The 17,452-nt window shown below is 39.8% G+C and overlaps 1 protein-coding gene across 4 annotated transcripts in view; it reads left to right on the top strand.

Annotated features, from left to right (window-relative positions):
• The window catches only part of LOC147009625 (serine/threonine-protein kinase 4-like), a 76,066-nt gene that overhangs the window by 14,977 nt on the left and 43,637 nt on the right, over positions 1–17,452 (top strand). For 3 of the 4 annotated variants that reach the window (XM_085862569.1, XM_085862571.1, XM_085862573.1), the window contains 4 exons: positions 221–301; positions 5,216–5,344; positions 7,928–8,042; positions 8,378–8,542. In XM_085862569.1, the coding sequence (XP_085718695.1) occupies positions 221–301; positions 5,216–5,344; positions 7,928–8,042; positions 8,378–8,542 (490 nt within the window). The remainder of the gene's footprint in view (positions 1–220; positions 302–5,215; positions 5,345–7,927; positions 8,043–8,377; positions 8,543–17,452) is intronic. The other variant, XM_085862570.1, reaches the window with a different exon arrangement.

Raw genomic sequence — 17,452 nt, forward strand, 5'->3', positions numbered from 1 at the left:
ATGAACTGCAAGGAGGTACTTATGAGCCAACGTCCAACACTCTCAGACTCCAGAACTTCAGGAAGACTGGCTTAATTGCTCGAGTACCCCGTTTGCTTCTTTATATAGGATGTATCCATTGAATGACGATAGATAAATCGGCGATATGTAAGAGATAAAATGATTGAAGAGGTTAATTTGAATCTATGTGCCACATTCCAATGTCCCACTCCCCATGCAGCTCTCTAAAGAAATTGAGTGAGGCAAGTCTCACCAAACAGCCAGAAGAGGTGTTTGATATTCTTGAGAAGTTGGGAGAAGGGTGAGTTTACCTTGGATTGTTGTGTGTGTGTGTGTGTGTGTGTGTGTGTGTGTGTGTGTGTGTGTGTGTGTGTGTGTGTGTGTGTGTGTGTGTGTGTGTGTGTGTGTGTGTGTGTGTGTGAGATATATATAGATCTCCATAATTCAGGTTTCAGAAGGTAAAGTAGTCCTCCCAGGACTCCTTGTATCCACCTTAACTTCGGTGAAGGATCATGATTTATACCCAAAGTTGTTTTGTTATGAGGGCTCTTTTCAGGATCGTCACTGAGCCCCGGACAGGCTCCAACTGCAGTTCGTTTGTGGTAATGTTCCCAGAGATGGTTTGTCGGATCTTTTTGAGGTTCTTCTTTATCATTCCCATTGCTACAATTATCACTGGTACAATTTCGGCACTCTTCTGCTTCCAGGATCTTTTCACTTCATTAATGAGGTGTTGATATTTGGTCATTTTCTTGATTTCTACATTATTTAGACCAAAATCTATGGGTACCGAAACCTCAATAAGAATTGCCTTCTTTTCCTTTTTTTTGTGTCTGAGTACTATTTCCTGTCGCAGTGCTTTGTTTTCCATGTTCACTTTGGATGGGATCATCAGGTCGTACGTGAGCATTATGTCCTTGTTTTCAATAATTGCTTTTGCTTTGGGTTTCCAAGAGTTTTGTGGAACTGAGATGTTGAAATTTCTTCAGATGTGCCAGTGGATACCTTGTTGCGTCTTTGCGTGTACAGCTGTTCTGACATGAGTTTTTGTTTTTTTTACATCCTGATCGAAGTGACTTGTGCTTTCTGTTTCTACCTTGCAGAACCTACACTTATCCGATTGGCTCAGTCCTGCCATTTTTTTTTTAGAGCTGTTTGTGTAGTGTCCTTGGTCTTAAGCATTTATAATGATTCGGTCTCCGTCCCAATTGAGCTGACCTCTTCTTAGCCATTACAGTAATCCTTCTTTGTCTGTCCCCAATTTGTCCAACTCTTTTTATGCCTCCGCTAACAGTCGTTAGACATAATGTTTTCGGGTTGTCCGTCCGTATGTGTGTATGTCCGTCCATGCTAATTTTCTGTTTCCTCTGCATCCACTTATCAGATTGACAATTTTCACCATCAGTGCTACTACTCAGGTAGTATGTTTTAATAATTATGATGTCATAGGTCTTGTGGTATTGCAGCCATGTTGAAAAAAGGAAAAACTTTGGACGTCTATCTCCAAAACCGCTCAATGGAAAAAATAGAAATTTGAAGTGTAATGGGTAATATATTTTTTTTTTTTTGTGATGTTATCGGTGGGCTTCGTTATGACGTCATGATTGCATATGTCAAATGCTTTATCTGATCAGTATGACCATTTTTGAGGGTCATTTATGGCTAAATTGTTGGGGGGGGGGGGATTGATGTCATCGGTCTTGTGGTTCAGCAGCCAGATTGTTTTTACATAAAAACCTTCAAAAACCTTATTCTCTGAAATGGCTGAACAGATCGAGGCACAATGTATGATCACCTATCCACGAGGAACAAAAAGATCTCCACCTATGATGTCATAGGTCACATGGTTTGGCAGCTATGAAGTTTTATTTATTTATCTTTTTGACGAATCAACCTTAAAAAAAAATCTTCTCCAAAGAGACAGTGCAGAGGTTTACCGATCTAAAACTTCCACGATCTTATCTTCACTAATATGATAGAAACATGCCAAGGAAAGTTAGACACTGTAGTTCAGAGAGAGGGAGAGAGTTTGAGGCATTTGCGACCTCTTATTTTAATACCAGCTGCCTTTGACAGACCTTTGCCAACCCAGTCTCTTAGGAGGGGGAAGGAGGAGGGAAACTGAGGTTGTCTTATGGTGTGCGGTCGGGGGAGGTGCGGTCATAAATGCAGTGATGCACAGGTGGTGTGCAGAGAGGAAGATGTAGCAGATGCAAATCAGTGGACCCAGATAATCTCTGATGTTCCTTTTTAACTCGCCTGTTCGAAGAACAGAGAGCTATAGCGATACCCCGGCATCAGCGTCAACGTCAGCGTGACGTGAAGATGTTAAAATTTTTGGTGCAAGTTATTTTTTCCTTTCTAATGTTTTTATCTTCCACACTTTTTTATACACATGATATATATATATATATATATATATATATATATATATATATATATATATATATATATATGTAGTATGTGTCCTCTGTCCGTCTGTCCGTCCGTCCGTTCCCTAACTCCCAAAGTTTTCAACTTTCACGTTTCATATTTGGTGCATAGGTACAGACTGTGGAGACGGAATGCCGCGACATACGTTAGTCATCTTAGTGGTTGCCATGGCAACCAGGATGCTGTTTTCCACGTAGTAGCACAATTCTGTATATACCTTCTTGTTCGGGCATATATTGTGCTCACTTTCTCTGTTACTGATTACAATATACAAATACATATATTGCTTTAAAATTATTTGGATCAGACTTCACTGCAATGCTTTATAAAAAAAATATTAATTATTAGACGAGTCTTTTAAAAACGATAAATGTATAAACAGGCGAGCATTGGGTGGCATTGACACCTACTCTGGTTATGCATCCACAGTAGACGTGCCGGAAATACAGATCGTGTGAGGAGATAGGCTTATTGAAGTGTAAGGAGGTCTGTATGTGTACTGCTTTATCTCCAACACTGCACTCGGTCTGATGCCTCATTTTTCCACTCATTCTGCACTCTGTTCTGCTCGCTCCGCCAAGCTCCGTCCGTTGTTTGCTGACCAGGAATGCCAAAAACTATAAGAACGCACAGAACCGAGAATGAACGTATCCCCAAGAACCTAACGCCCTGTGGAGAACGCATGGTGCTTTACAATCCCCTGGCGAGGGAGGAGCTTGGAAGTGGATCAGGTGGAGTGATCGGTGTTTTCCGGTGCCCTCGTTGTTGCGTAAGACTATTACCGCTGCGCTGGCCCCATCCATGTGATGGTTTGGAGGCGGAAATGGCTTTATTCACTCTGAACTCTCCCACATGGTCGAGCTCCATGACTAACATGGCGCTGAGTATTTGGTCGTGCGCTTCGGCCTTAAACATGCACTGAACACGTAATGGGGGTCACAATTGAGCAGAGTCAGGGCTTACGCACATGTCGACCAGAGTACAGCACACACTCGCTTCCCAAGTTAGATGTTTGATTGTCCAGATCAGAGTGTCTCCCATGGCACGAGCCGCTGCTTTGTTCCCTGTTAGTCCCAAAAGGCGGTGTTGGCATTGGTGGTGATGGTGGTTGAGTGATGGCAGCGATAGCGTAGTGGTAAGCTATGGCATGGTTGTAGTGGTTATGGTTCGGGTCATTGGTCATGGTAGTGGCATCAATGGTGAATGTAAGCAAGCTTGGGTTGTGATTCGATGGTGTGGCGATTATTATAAAAGAGTCTTGGTGGTGAACGAATTGTTGTAACGTTGGGGTTTGTGTATGGTGAAGTCTGAAGTGAAATGTCCGTTGAGTTATGGCATGTGATTATTTGAATTGTTTTGGTGTGTATGCTATTTGACTGCTTGTTTATCTGGTCTTTGGTGTGCATGTATGAAGGAGACTCGTGTGTGCGGCAAAGCAAAATTAGTAAAGAAGGGGAAAGAAAACCTGCTGAAAGCCCACACATTTCGCCCATACACCCACTAGACATAAGGGAAGGGCTGCCTTGAATGAATACTAATGAAATAACGATCTTGGGAACCACATTGTTGTGTGCCATTGTTTTGGGTAGTGTGTTTTGCAAAGAAATTGTTTATTTTTTTTGGTATAGAAATTATATATTTTGTCAAATTATAGCAAATAACCGACTTATCTCTATTGCCTTTCAAGGGGGACAAATCCACTGCTTTTTCACTGCACCAAATATCAGCCAGGACGGGCAAGAAGATTCTTTTAAATACAATGATCCAGGGAAAATAATAGTCCTGTTCAGTGAACAGAGTGTAGTGCAATCAGCTGAGTGAAAACAAACACAGTTGAAAACATAACCTCCATCCACCTTTGCTGATGCAGGTAATTAAATACCCTGTGAATTTTATTTTTCTGCTTCTTGATGAGTAGGTGTCACATGACTCTGCCTGAAACCAAGCTCAGTACTGTTGGAACTATAACAGCACTCGGTAGACCGTATACCTCTGCCAGGCTGAACAGTTTGTTTGTATCCCACTAATAGGCTGGATCGGGATTTGAAACCAAACCAAAATCGAATCGCCTTATTCTTGTCACCCATCCAACTCATCCACCAAGTGTTGTTATAATTAGTCCACAACTTTTTGAAATATCATGATAAATATCGTTTTGGTCCTTTCTCTCAATTGTGAAGAATCACTTGCACATCCAAAAAAAATACTCTAATCCAGATCCAGATCTTCACCAAAATGTAATTGATTCGTCCTTGTCACACACCCAACCTGTCCACCAAGTTTCGTCCGAATCCGTCCACAGCTTTTTTTGAGATATTCTGCACACAAACGGACAAACACGGGTGAAAACAACCTCCTGTGCACCCTTCGGTGGTGAGGTAAAAATTAAAATAAAATAAAATTATCGTATCCGGATCTTCACCAAAATCTGATCAATTCATTCTTGTCACACCCAACCTGTCCACTAAATTTAATCTTAATCCTTCTATAACATTTTGAGATATCCTGCTCACAGATAGCTAGATAGATAGACAGACAGACAGAGGTGAAAACATAAGTTCCATCCACCTTCAGTGGCTGAGGTAACAAGGGAGCTTTTATTTTACTGCCATGTGGGTATTTTTAATTGGTGGTGGATAGCCTTTAACGTGATGGTTATCGACCATTAACTGGTGAGCTGCCATTCTGTCGGCATTGTGGAGAACACAGTTGTAGAACTTGATTCCCCAATATATAAAACAAAAAAATATATATTTTAATTTTTTTCCCACCTGATCCCCAGATCGTATGGCAATGTGTACAAAGCCATTCACAAGGAGTCCGGGCAAATAGTCGCCATCAAGCAAGTTCCAGTGGAGTCTGACTTGCAAGAAATCATTAAAGAGATATCGATCATGCAACAATGTGACAGGTAATCAATCTTGATTGAGTACTGTGTAAGCAAATAGGAAAAAAAATGTATTTTTGCAGAAACTAAAAAAAGGTTTTGTTTACTATCGTAACCAGCTCTGGACAATAAAAAATATAGAAATTTGTATTTATTTTTAACGAGCTGTTTACGCACCACATGGGTTGGTACAGAATGTGAATTTGCTGAGGAGAGGGGCAGAGCTTTTGACCCGCTCTCGCTGAGGGGGTTGGAACTTGCATCAAGCAAGCAAACTCGGTTTTTATACACCGCGAGTCGTCGATTTACGTTGGGGAATGCTTTTATGGAAAAAAAAAAAACATGACGTGAGGTGAAACAACATGAATCGAATCCTATTTCACCATTGATTTTTTGATTCAAATTTAGGATACTACCTGGAGGCATCTTTTGGTCAAAATTTGTATTAAAAGTATTAAACAAGTACCAGAAAGTACATTGTAATAGGGTGCAATGTGTTAAACCATTGAAACCAACCATGGCTTGCTGAAAATATTTCCAAAGTTGAACCCTCATCATGCTCTTTTAGTCCGGTAATCGTGCTTATTACCTTCGCATTCTGCGAAAGGTTATGTTTTGGTCGGCGTGTATTTATTTATTTCTTTCTTTATTTGTAATCTTGTGATTCGTATAACTCAAAAGTATTAAACAGAATTGCATGAAATTTGGTGGGATGATTGGTTATTAGCCAGGAAGCATTCGATTAGATTTTGGGATCGTTCGGGTCAAAGGTCAAGGTCACGAAAAGGTCAAAATCGTCTTTTTACGATAACACGGTCAATTTTTATTCAATTTGCATGCAACTAACGCCAAAATGTTCAGAATTCAACGCCTCATCTTGTGATATGCAATATGACACAATGACGCCCATACTCTTGTTACCGGTTAGAGGTCAAAGGTCAGGGGGGTCACGACCTTGAAAAATATGCGGTTTTTGTCATAACGCGGTCAATTCTTGTCCGCTTTACATGAACCCAGCACCAAAATGTTCAGAATTTAATGCCCAATCTTGTGACACAATGACGTCATAACACATGTCACCGGTTGGGGTAAAATGTCGGGGGGCGGGGGGTCACGCCCTTGAAAAATATGCGGTTTTCGGCATAACTCAGTCAATTCTTATTAGATTTGCATGAAACCAGCATCAAACGAGATTACCTTCTCTTGTTGAAACGTTGTATTCACCGAGCTTGCGAGTGAAGACTCGCCAAAACGACGTGAGTTGATTGTTGTTTAGTCCGTAGTCCCCGAAAGTCAGGGGGGGCGGGGTCATGACATTATAGATATGTGGTTTGTGTCATAAGACCATTCCTATGAAACCAGTTCTCCACACTCATACCAAGAACAAAAAAAGTAGTGGCGGCGAAGGTATGCACTCTATGAGTGCCCGTTCTAGTTGCTTATTGCTTTTTCCTGAATCGTCGTCAAACTCGCGGGCACATTCCGTTGACCTTGATCTTTGATCCAAGGCCTTAACAATCGCTCCATATTATCCATCACCTTATCTCTCCCTTTTGTTATTCACACATAGTGGGGCAACTTAGCTAAATATAGCATAACAATTGTGCATTTTGTGAGGAAAGCACCAAATTTGGCACACTAGTAGCCTATTATATTATCAACAGATTTGGATATTGGGCCATTTCAAATTCAGCCGCTGATGGCTGTGGCAGTCATTTTCCACTGCCATCAAAAATTCCATTTTTCGATTTTCAAAACAACGTTTTATTGAATCTCAATGCATTCCTAATGGAATTATGTTTCCTACTTCGTTGGCGAGGCAACGTTCTTGCAAAACAATGTAAATAGAGGACTTGCTGCATGTACAAGTTCAAATAGAGAACTTGCTACATTGATATCAGAAGGATAACATGCATATAGCAACTTTACCTTTGACGTCTTGGGTAAACCTGCATCTAGAACCCTTACAATCTGATCCTTATTTGTTGTGTGAGGACCTGAAAGTTCCTATAGTGTCCATCTTGTTTACCCCATGTACCCCATCCCTCTCCCTTCCACAGATCTCCTAAAGTCTCTGTTCCCCACTGCTTTGTCCTTCCCTCTCCCACCCCTCTTGTCTCCTGCTCCCCTTGTTGTACGTTCTGTGTTGGCTCGTATATGAGCCTTGACATGGTATTAAAAAATTAATTGTTTAACATTGCACAGCTTCCCTGCTGTTGGACATGATGCTAATCTAAACTACACAGTAAATGCTTGTCATAACGAGGATAATTCTTTTTAATCCATTCCGGCGTATTAGTGGTAAATGATGTGTCGCATTCCCTGGAAAGCCAATTTCGCATGTACAAGTCCATCTTTTCCACCAGCTTGAATGACTGTCTCCTCCAGCATCATATCTCTTCCTCCAGCTTCTTTTGCTCTCCTTTAATCTCGCTTGTTGTAAAGGTTACATAATCCAATTCCACCGTGCACATTTTCTTTTCTTTTGTGCTTCCTGACTATGGCCTGAGCAGATGTTTTTCTCTTTTTCTTTCTCTGTGTCCTCTTCATACACAGCTCACTCCCCCTCATTTGTTCACCTCCTATACCCTTTTTGTTTATGCTCAGCCCCCACGTGGTGAAGTATTATGGAAGCTATTTTAAGAACACAGACCTATGGATCGTGATGGAATACTGCGGAGCGGGCTCCGTTTCTGATATCATCCGTCTGCGCAACAAAACTGTAAGAATTGACACAATTTCTGCATGTCTCCACCTATTAGAGGATCTCACTAAAACCCTGTTGCTCATTGTGCAGTTTGGTGAGCCATCCACCTTTATGTTGATGCAATCAGCAACTACTCATTCCGTAGAGATGACAAAATGTTGCCATTTGTCCCAATTTTCAAAATGCCTCATCAAATTGACCCAATTTCAGTGGGGACACCATCCCAAATATGATCCTAAACTGTTCTCAAAACAGGGTTATTACCCATAAAACCTCAACAATCCATCGTATTTTGCTCTGTCTCATCTCTCTTCTATTTCGCTCATTTTTTTGTTTGTTCTGTTCTATAGCTGTCAGAAGAGCAGATTGCACCAATTCTGCGTGCGACGCTCCGTGGGCTAGAGTACCTGCACTTTATGCGCAAGATTCATCGGGATATAAAAGCTGGAAACATTCTACTGAGTGTGGAGGGAAATGCCAAGCTGGCCGACTTCGGTGTTGCAGGACAACTTACGGTATGATTATATCTGCTTTTTTGCTTGATCATTGTACATTCCGGACTGTTTCTCAACACCGTTACTCATCTTGTTACTTACGTCACCTCTGGGCCATCCCATCTGAGGAGCACCAGAAAAATGGAATTCATGGATAAATGACAAAATTCCCACATTTAGAAGTGTGTGCACGGTCAGAATTCGAACAACCAATCGTAGATCTCTAATGTACATGTGATAAATTGTGTCGTTACAAGTCGTTCAGTAGATCGTTTGAAAGTGGAGCATGTGTCTATTCTAACCACCCAGCTGTGACTACATGTAACTGGTGGCAGATCTATGACCACATGTAAGTCAACCAAGTTGCATGAGTAATTGCTTTGGCATGGATCTGGTCTAACAGTCGAGCTCCAAAAATTTGTTTTGAAACTCATTGCTCTCTTCGTAGTGTTGTCAAGTTTTTATTTTTATTTTTTATTTTTTTTCATCAAATTATTGATCTTCAATCTCATTATGCTTGATGATTCTGTCTGAGTGTCTCGTTTGTGATCACTCTGCTGTATTTCATTATTAAAATGGGGAGATATTGCAATTGGCTCTGTCTGTCAGTCTGGCTGTCCGTCTGTCACGCTATCTCCTAAATGGTCGGGCAGAAATTCACCAAACTTAGTTATGATCACCACCTGTCAGGATGCAAGAGCAATATCATTTTTGGACTCGTCGCCTGGGGCAGGGTCAAGAGGGCAAACAATGAAAAATGCAATTGCGAGCACTTTTTTAAATGAAACTTTGTCTGTGCAATCAACGTTGGGGGACGCATGAAATATGTGATCATTTTGGAGGCATTGACTCCTGGTTCATGACCCAGGAGTGGACTTGGGGTCACGGGTAAAAACAGAAAATTTATTTTTTAAGCTTATAATTTGATATTGGGTCATTCCCGGTGGAATGTTTTTCCATCTTTCAACTCTGCCTTAGGTAGGAAGCGTGGGGATTTGCAATGGCGTGCCATCGACTTCGCTCTCGTTATTTGGGTACCAAGCCTTACAGGCTGGGTAACCTCTTGTAATTTTTCTGATTATCCCGTCCCTTGCGCAACAGGAGACAGGTATGTGCATGCGTGCACGCGAGCATCCTTCTCCGTGTCTGTCTGGACTGTAACTTCTTTTGTTTTTTTAAAATCATTTGAGCTTTTGTAATAAAATTTTTAACAAAGCTTCATTATGACAATCTGGAGAAGACAAATTAAGAATTTGGTCAAAGGTACCGTTTAGCACAGGAAAGAAGCCGGACTACAAAGCGGACAGGCTTTGCATTTTCAGATGTGTTTTAGTTATTATTATACTTCTGCCGCGGTGGCCATTTTTGGGGTTTATTCCCTTTTAAATTCATTTTCTCTGCAATCGCTTGTTGGATTGAGACAAAATTTTCACCAAAGGAGCGATTATTCATGTAGAAATTTTTTTAATTGACAATTATGATGTCATAGGCCATGTGGCGTGGCAGCCATGTTAGAATAAAGGAAATACTTTGGACCTCTTTATCTCTGAAACCGCTCCATTGAAAAAAATAGAAACTTGGCACGTGCCAAGTACTCTGCACGGGGAATAAGTGTTGTTAACCATGACATCATTGGTGAAGTGGTATCCCAGTCAAAATTTGACACGTTAAATGCTATATCCGATCGGTATGAAAATTATTCAGGGTCATTTAGGGATATATTGGTCGACATAAAAAAATTGGTGACATTAATTATCATTGGTCATGTGGTTTGGCAGCTGTGATTTTTTTTTTTTAATTTAATTTAATTTTTATTTTGTTAATAAACCTTTAAAAATATCCTTCTCCAGAACAGCTTGACAAATCAAGGGGAAACGTCACAAACATGTTCCCCAAGCCTTAGGGATACCATGGTATTCACGAATAATTCATAGGTCACATGGCCAGGCAACCATATTGGATTGCACGAAAATCTTTTAAAAATTATTTTGTTGCACCACTTTATCGATGGACGTGAAACTTCACAAATATGATCTTGTTCTCAATGGGGAATATAGGTTTAAAATTTCAACCTGATCGGATGCATGGTCTGGTAGCAATAATTATTTAATATTTTGAATCTGTTTTTAAAACCTTCCTCAACTTTTTCTTTAAAACCTTCCTTAAACTCAAGGGAGCATCCCCTAACTTCGTGTTCAGGTTACTTAGATACCAATTCAATTGTTACCGACGATGACTCCAGGAAAAAGGATCAACTGCACACGTAATTAACAGATTGAACGCAGCACGTTACTCGGTCCATAACCTGTCAATCCCACGTCATCGAGATGTGTGGGGCTTCTTTCGAGATGTGTGCTCCCCCACCCCAATTACTCTCCCCGGGGTTGTATCGAAATGGGGCGTCTTGGTACCCGGTCATAACTGCCCGCAGTTATAAAGTGGCACATCTCGTGACTAGTATTGTTATTAGTTATTACCATTATTACTTCTGCCACCGAAGGTGAACGAGGTTATGTTTTCACCTCTGTTTGGCTGCTTGTCTGTGAGCAGGGTGTTTCAAAAGGTTATGGATGCATTCTGATTAAACTTGGTGGACAGGTTGGGTGTGTGATAAGGACGAATTGATTAGAATTTGGGGAAGATTTGGATTTGGATCCAGATATGAGAATTGTTTGTGATTTTATATATGAATATATATTTTTTAATGCATGCTCTTGGCTTGTGGAAGAGCAATGACACAGAACGAATCCAAACACAACAACAAAGGGAACAGCAGGAGAATGGGGAAACACCAACAGCAGGACAGAGGGAGAAAGTATTCAGAGTGATTCTTCACCATTGAGCGATAGTGTCCAAAAACGATATACAGCATGATATCTCAAACAGTTATGGACAGATTTAGACAAAACTTAGTGGACAGATTGGGTAGGTGATGAGAACAAGACAATTAGATTTTGTTTGAGGTCCGGATGAAGATCCAGCCTATCAGTAGGATACAAAACATAAACTGTTCAGCTTGACAGAGGTATGTGCTCTACTGAGTGCCCTTCTAGTTATTATTGTTATTCCTCATGAGATGTGGGCATCACTGGCAAAGTTGGAATTTATCAGCCATCAATAATTTTCCTCAACAAGGTGGTGGTGTGCTTATTACATGATCTGGTGATGTTACCAAAGACCAACACTCCGTTATCCAGTATGCATCTTCTCGAGCTAGCAGTGTGAGCAACACTGAATTTGATAATCTAGAGGATTTTGAACTTTGCTTGCAAACATTTCAAATTCAAAGGAGTTTCTCTTGAGGGATCACGAAGCGACAACACCTTAATTCTTCAGAATCAGTGAATACTGCTCATAACTGGAGGGTTTATCCTTCTTTTAAGAGACGGTGGCAATTTGACTTGTTTCAGGTTTGCTCAACAGTACAATATTTGCCTTTTTAAAATTCCTATTGGCATATATGACACGTTATGCAAGCTGCAGGCAGCCTGCTCAGGTTACAAAATCGGCAATTGAAAAACATTTCATCATTCAAGGAAAGGTGCCCACTCACCGGATTGTAATTTCAGTATGCTCTTCGAGGCGCGGTGTTCAGGAAGTGAGCGATCTGTCATGGCTGACCTCATTGGAATGTTGGGTTGGCATCTAGTTTCGGTCCACTTCTCCGTCCTCGATAGATTCTTGCCAGATCTTCGATGCTTCTCTCATAGCAGTTTCAGTTCTGCTTACTGCTGTGCTTCGGTGGAGTGAAAATTTTCCATATTGTTACGAATCTGGCAGCCATGAGCACTCAACATTCAGGTCCCAAAGTTAGTTATGTCGATAAGTATGTGTACAGTTAGAATCCATCCCCTTCTGTCTAATGGGAATTACATGTGTGCGCTACAGATTATTTTATAGTTAGGATTTTTACAACAACAACAACAACGCCAACAACACTCTGCTCACGGCATTCTTCGCGCGCTCGCCGCCATGTGTGCGTGGGCGGAATTCCATAGCCCAGGCGGTGTGGATTTCGCACCAAACATGGTCACGAAGCGTTTCGTTCTGGCTGCTTGCCAAATAAGGGTATGCGTCATTTTCCACCCAATGGGCGACGCGCAGACCAGAGCCGGGGCGGTCCTTTGCAAGAAGGCGGAGCCGCGACACGCTGTCCACCCAATGAGAGCAGGCGATGGGGGAGTGGACCCGCGCCCCAAAAGACGACGGAAAAAGCTGTTGAGAATTGCGTCCCGTCTGCTCGAGCGCGCTTCTGTCTGGTCTGCGGCTGACTGCATCGCGCGCATCCAAGGCGTCTCATCTGGCGCATTACTACAAGAGGTTGACCATCTCATCATGGGAGATCACCTCGTCTCGCCTTCTCTGGGTTCGGCTGCCCTGGTCCGTTCTTTGGCGACTGGTGCTCCAGGAAGGTGCGGACGTCGAGCCACGCATACGCGGCCAGATCGCCAGCACGTTCTCTTCCCTCAGCTCGACTTCCCTCTGAGCTGAAGGAATAATAAAGACCTCGAGGTCCATCTCTTTCTGGGTATTTGTGTGTGTGTCCGTGGGCCCCGTCTATAAGTACAATTGTTTAAGGAATTGCTTGTACATTTGATACCTTTATTTATTCGTGATAACAATGCTCTGTGTTCCCCTCCCCGATTATTGTTGTAAATAAATTCCCCTCTTGTTGAATGTACCAGCTCGTTCTTTGTCATTTCTGCCATTGGTTTGCCATGGTGTGTGTTGGGGATTAGGAAGGCCATTGCCGTAGTTGTACATTTGGACCGACGGGCCTCGGTAACCATCCGATCGGGTTACACACGGTTCGAGCACGGTAACTGCTCATTCCGCTCGAGGCCTGTCGAGGGTGTGAATTCCCTGGTAAGCTTTGCCGCGTGGGTACTTAGGTCTATTGAAGTTGGCAATTAACCCTACTCCACGCGGTCAAATTATTGGCGATTCATGGTCCTGTAAGGGACCCGTACCTTCGGACTTATCCGAGGGTCACGACCTAAATTCCCGTGTGTTCGGTGGAGCTGACTACTGCTCCCCCAAGCGGTCGTGCTCGCCACCGAGACCCGGCCCCACAACAATATAACATTACATTTTAAGGCCTTTAAAAAAGCATCACATTATTGATTGGGAAGTGTGTGAAGTAAATAAATCCATGAATCCTTTCCCGTATGTCGTGACACCCATAAGCTGCCTAAAATACCATTTTGTCATTGAAGTATTTGATGTTAATACGCATCTCGTTGGACGTTATTGGTGGTTCTCTTCTTAATGACATCGGTCGTTGATGATGTCACGCATCAATGACAGCCATGTGTTTCGGAAGAATATCCTTCTTTAAGTTGCTGACAATTATTTCATTGTTTTCCTTATTTATTGACCTCTGAGGTGCTCATTGAAAACTTTTGTGATGTCATGGTTCTGACTAAACGTTAGTAGGGTGAATATACTGATTCTGGCCCACTTTCCCCATTTAAAGTCAATGGGGATTCTCAGCGATTCATTTTTTTTCCCCTAAAAAATAAACTCCCTTTTTATCCCAAGGTATATTTATTTGTCTCCCCTTTTAACCTAGGGGCACTTTTTTTTTTCAAATAACCGATGCATATTGTTTAGCTCGCTCATTGAACCAATAAAGATTCGTTCAAGTCGTAAAGTCGTTGGGTGAATATACTGTGATTTGTTAAAGGTGATTCTAAAGAAATATCTAAAACATGTAAGTGAATGGAGATTTTAATAGCCTCCCCTTTTAACCGAGGGGCACTTTGTTTCAAATAACCAATGTATATTGTTTAGCTCACTCATTGAACCTATAAAGATTTGTTCATTCTCAAATTCCTTCAAGTTTAATTTTCTTTGCACAATTATCCCCATCTAAAATATTTAAAAATAAAACATTTGAATCTTTATATTTTTCAAGATACCCCTTTTGTGACATTATGAAATGATAAACTTCTCTCATTGATCTCATCTGACAACCTCCTGAGTTGCATATCATTTTGAGATTATAGTAAATTGTTTTTCCATTGTTCAATTGATAACCATGAAAGTTTTCAGTCCATTCAAGGATATTTGTTTTTCTTTACATCCTCTAACTTGCTAGTTTTTAAATTGATTTGCTTATTTGTTTTATTTACCTTTGTTTTAGTTATTTTTTCAATTAGACTTATTTGATATTTTTCACATTCATTATGTTTTCCATTTATATACCAAGACTAAGATTTTCTCCACTCTTTAGTTTGATTAATACTTGGTTCGACCATTTATATATTGTGAAAAACACGGCGGTAGCCCTTAAAACCCTAACCCATCTTCCCATCGTTAAAACTTGTGTCCATATGGAACACAATCTATTCTATACACTCTATCATACAATATCCATATGGAACACAATCTATCCCATTATCTAAAATAAATCTCTTATCATCAAAGGCTCCTAATGCCTTTTTATTTACTTCTTCACTACATATCTTATGTTTATAACTTCTTATTGTATTCATTTTCCGATATTCCTCTTTCTTATTCATCAAACAATTATAATAATTTCTAAAAGTTATTGATTTCTTTATTACATATTTCTTTATTCCCTTTAACCTCTTATCAATCTGATCACCATACTTATAAGCATATGCCTTTGCTCTCAATCCAATAAACTCACTCATTACTTTTCCACCCAACTCATCCTTAAACTTACCAATAAACTTTTTATTATTTTTTGAAAATAACTCGCTCTTCTTACTAAAATTACTTGTATCATAAACTCCAATATTTTTCTTCATATCTTGATAAACATCATCAGTTTTTATATCTAGAATAAAACTATCAGTGTCCATATACAACAATGAAACATTTTCACCATACTCTTTCTTTAAGTTATTATACAAATAATCATACATCAATATCTTTGATAAATCAAGAACTGCTGTTCCAATATAAATTGGTTTATCCATTACAATACTTTCCTTTTTCATATGAATTGCAGAAAAGTTCTCTGAAAAAACTTCTTCTCTCTCAAAACTTGGTTTATTTATCAATCTAGAAGCTTCTTTCCAAGATGTTGCAACTCTAATGTTTTGCCTGTTTCTAACATTCTCCATTGTCTTTCCAAAGACAGCATTATTCATCAGTTTATAGAATTCCCCTTCAAATTTTACTTTTGTATTTGTTCTTGTATCTGTATTGAATTTAATATACTTTTTCATCCAAGGACTTTGTTTAAATTTTAAAACTCTATGAATTTTAGCTACTCTCAATCCTCTCAAAAACTGTTTCAAGCTTCTCTGATGCAGAACATATCCCTCTTTATCATAGAATGTTGTTAATAACTTTTCTGTTGATTTACCTTTAATATTAAAACTTTTATGATAATCACTTAACCATTCTTTATTTGGGGTTTCTTTCTCACATGCAAAAGGAAGGTCTTTATGCTTATTATGAAGATCACTCGAGTACCTCAAATCAACTTCAAAATAATAACCTTCTTTTTCCTCATTCAATTCCTCTTGAGAAGAAATAACAATATTCATCAAAGCCTTTTCATAATCCTTTTCTTCCACCCACTCTAATTTACCGTAAGGCAGACATTGAGACATTGCCAATCCATACAAATTATTAGCATCAAATAATTTCTATCTTTTTCACTATCATAATTTGGAAGATATTTATTATTTGCTTTAGCATATCTTTTTGAACATACTTGTGATATTCCACCTCTCTTCGACTTCTCAATCATCAAAAGCATATCTACATCACTGATTAAATCTATATTTTGTTTACTCATTTTCAACAATGCACTCCAAGCTAAACTAGGAGCTGTGAAATAGTGGGCAGGATCTAATCCATCACAATTTTTATGATGACAGAGTGATCTAAAAGCTTCAAACACATCAGCTAACAATAAAACATCTGTTTTTAGATACAAATCATGATATTCTCCAAGGTTCTTTATCTTAAATATTTTCAAAATTTCTTGTGCGTGTTTATATTCCTTATCACTTATCTCTTCTTCATCAAGGTTATTATAGAAACTTTCTTTTAAAGGAAGTTGTGTTTCTTTAAATCTCATAAATCTTCTTCTTTCGGCTGTTCCCGTTCGGGGTCACCACAGCGGATCCGCATAGTGATTTGGCACATGTTTTACGCCGGATGCCCTTCCTGACGCAACCCTGGTCGCCTCTTGCAACACAGGGATATGGTACACCTATTTTAGCCCGGGTATACACCAGCCCAGTACACTGGTACTCATTTCGCCGACCTCGGAAGGATGACAGGCTGAGTCAACCCCCTGGTGTATTAATTCAGTGGCCCAACGGGGCTTGAACTCAGGACCTTTTGGATCCCAAGCCGCTGCCCTAACCACTGCGCCAACACCAGGCTACTATTTTATAATAGTAGCCTATTATAAAATATAAAAACTATTTTTAAATCTCATAAATGAATCCATATAATCATAAGGATAAATTCCCTTACTTGTAAGAATTTTCTCTTTACTTTGAATTTCATTCCTTGTTTGAATTTCCTCTCTAGTTAGAATTCCCTCTTTAATCAGCATTTCATCTTTAATCAGAATTTCCTCTTTAGTTAGAAATTCATTCCTTGTTAGAATTTTCTTTATAATTAGAATTTCTTCATTAATTAGAATTTCCTCTTTCCTTTGAATTCTCTCTTTAATCTGAATTTCCTCTTTAGTTAGAATTTCCTCTTTTGGAAAGAATGAATTAAAATTTGGAAAAGACCCCGTGGAACTTAGATTTGATGCTAGGTAGGCTAGTGGTGTTCCCATAAACTTGGAAGAATCTAGAAACGTAATACGAGTTAAAGGTTTTGTGAATATCATTTTTGTAAATGAAATATACTTTTGAATTGTGTTTGTTATGGCAGAAATATTCCCTGGTGTTTTTGAAAGTTCATTTATAAATAGATATGTATCATAGT

This window comes from Eptatretus burgeri, chromosome 17, assembly GCF_056783735.1.
Source record: "Eptatretus burgeri isolate ZD-2024b chromosome 17, Ebu_testis_v1, whole genome shotgun sequence".
NCBI lineage: Eukaryota > Metazoa > Chordata > Myxini > Myxiniformes > Myxinidae > Eptatretus > Eptatretus burgeri.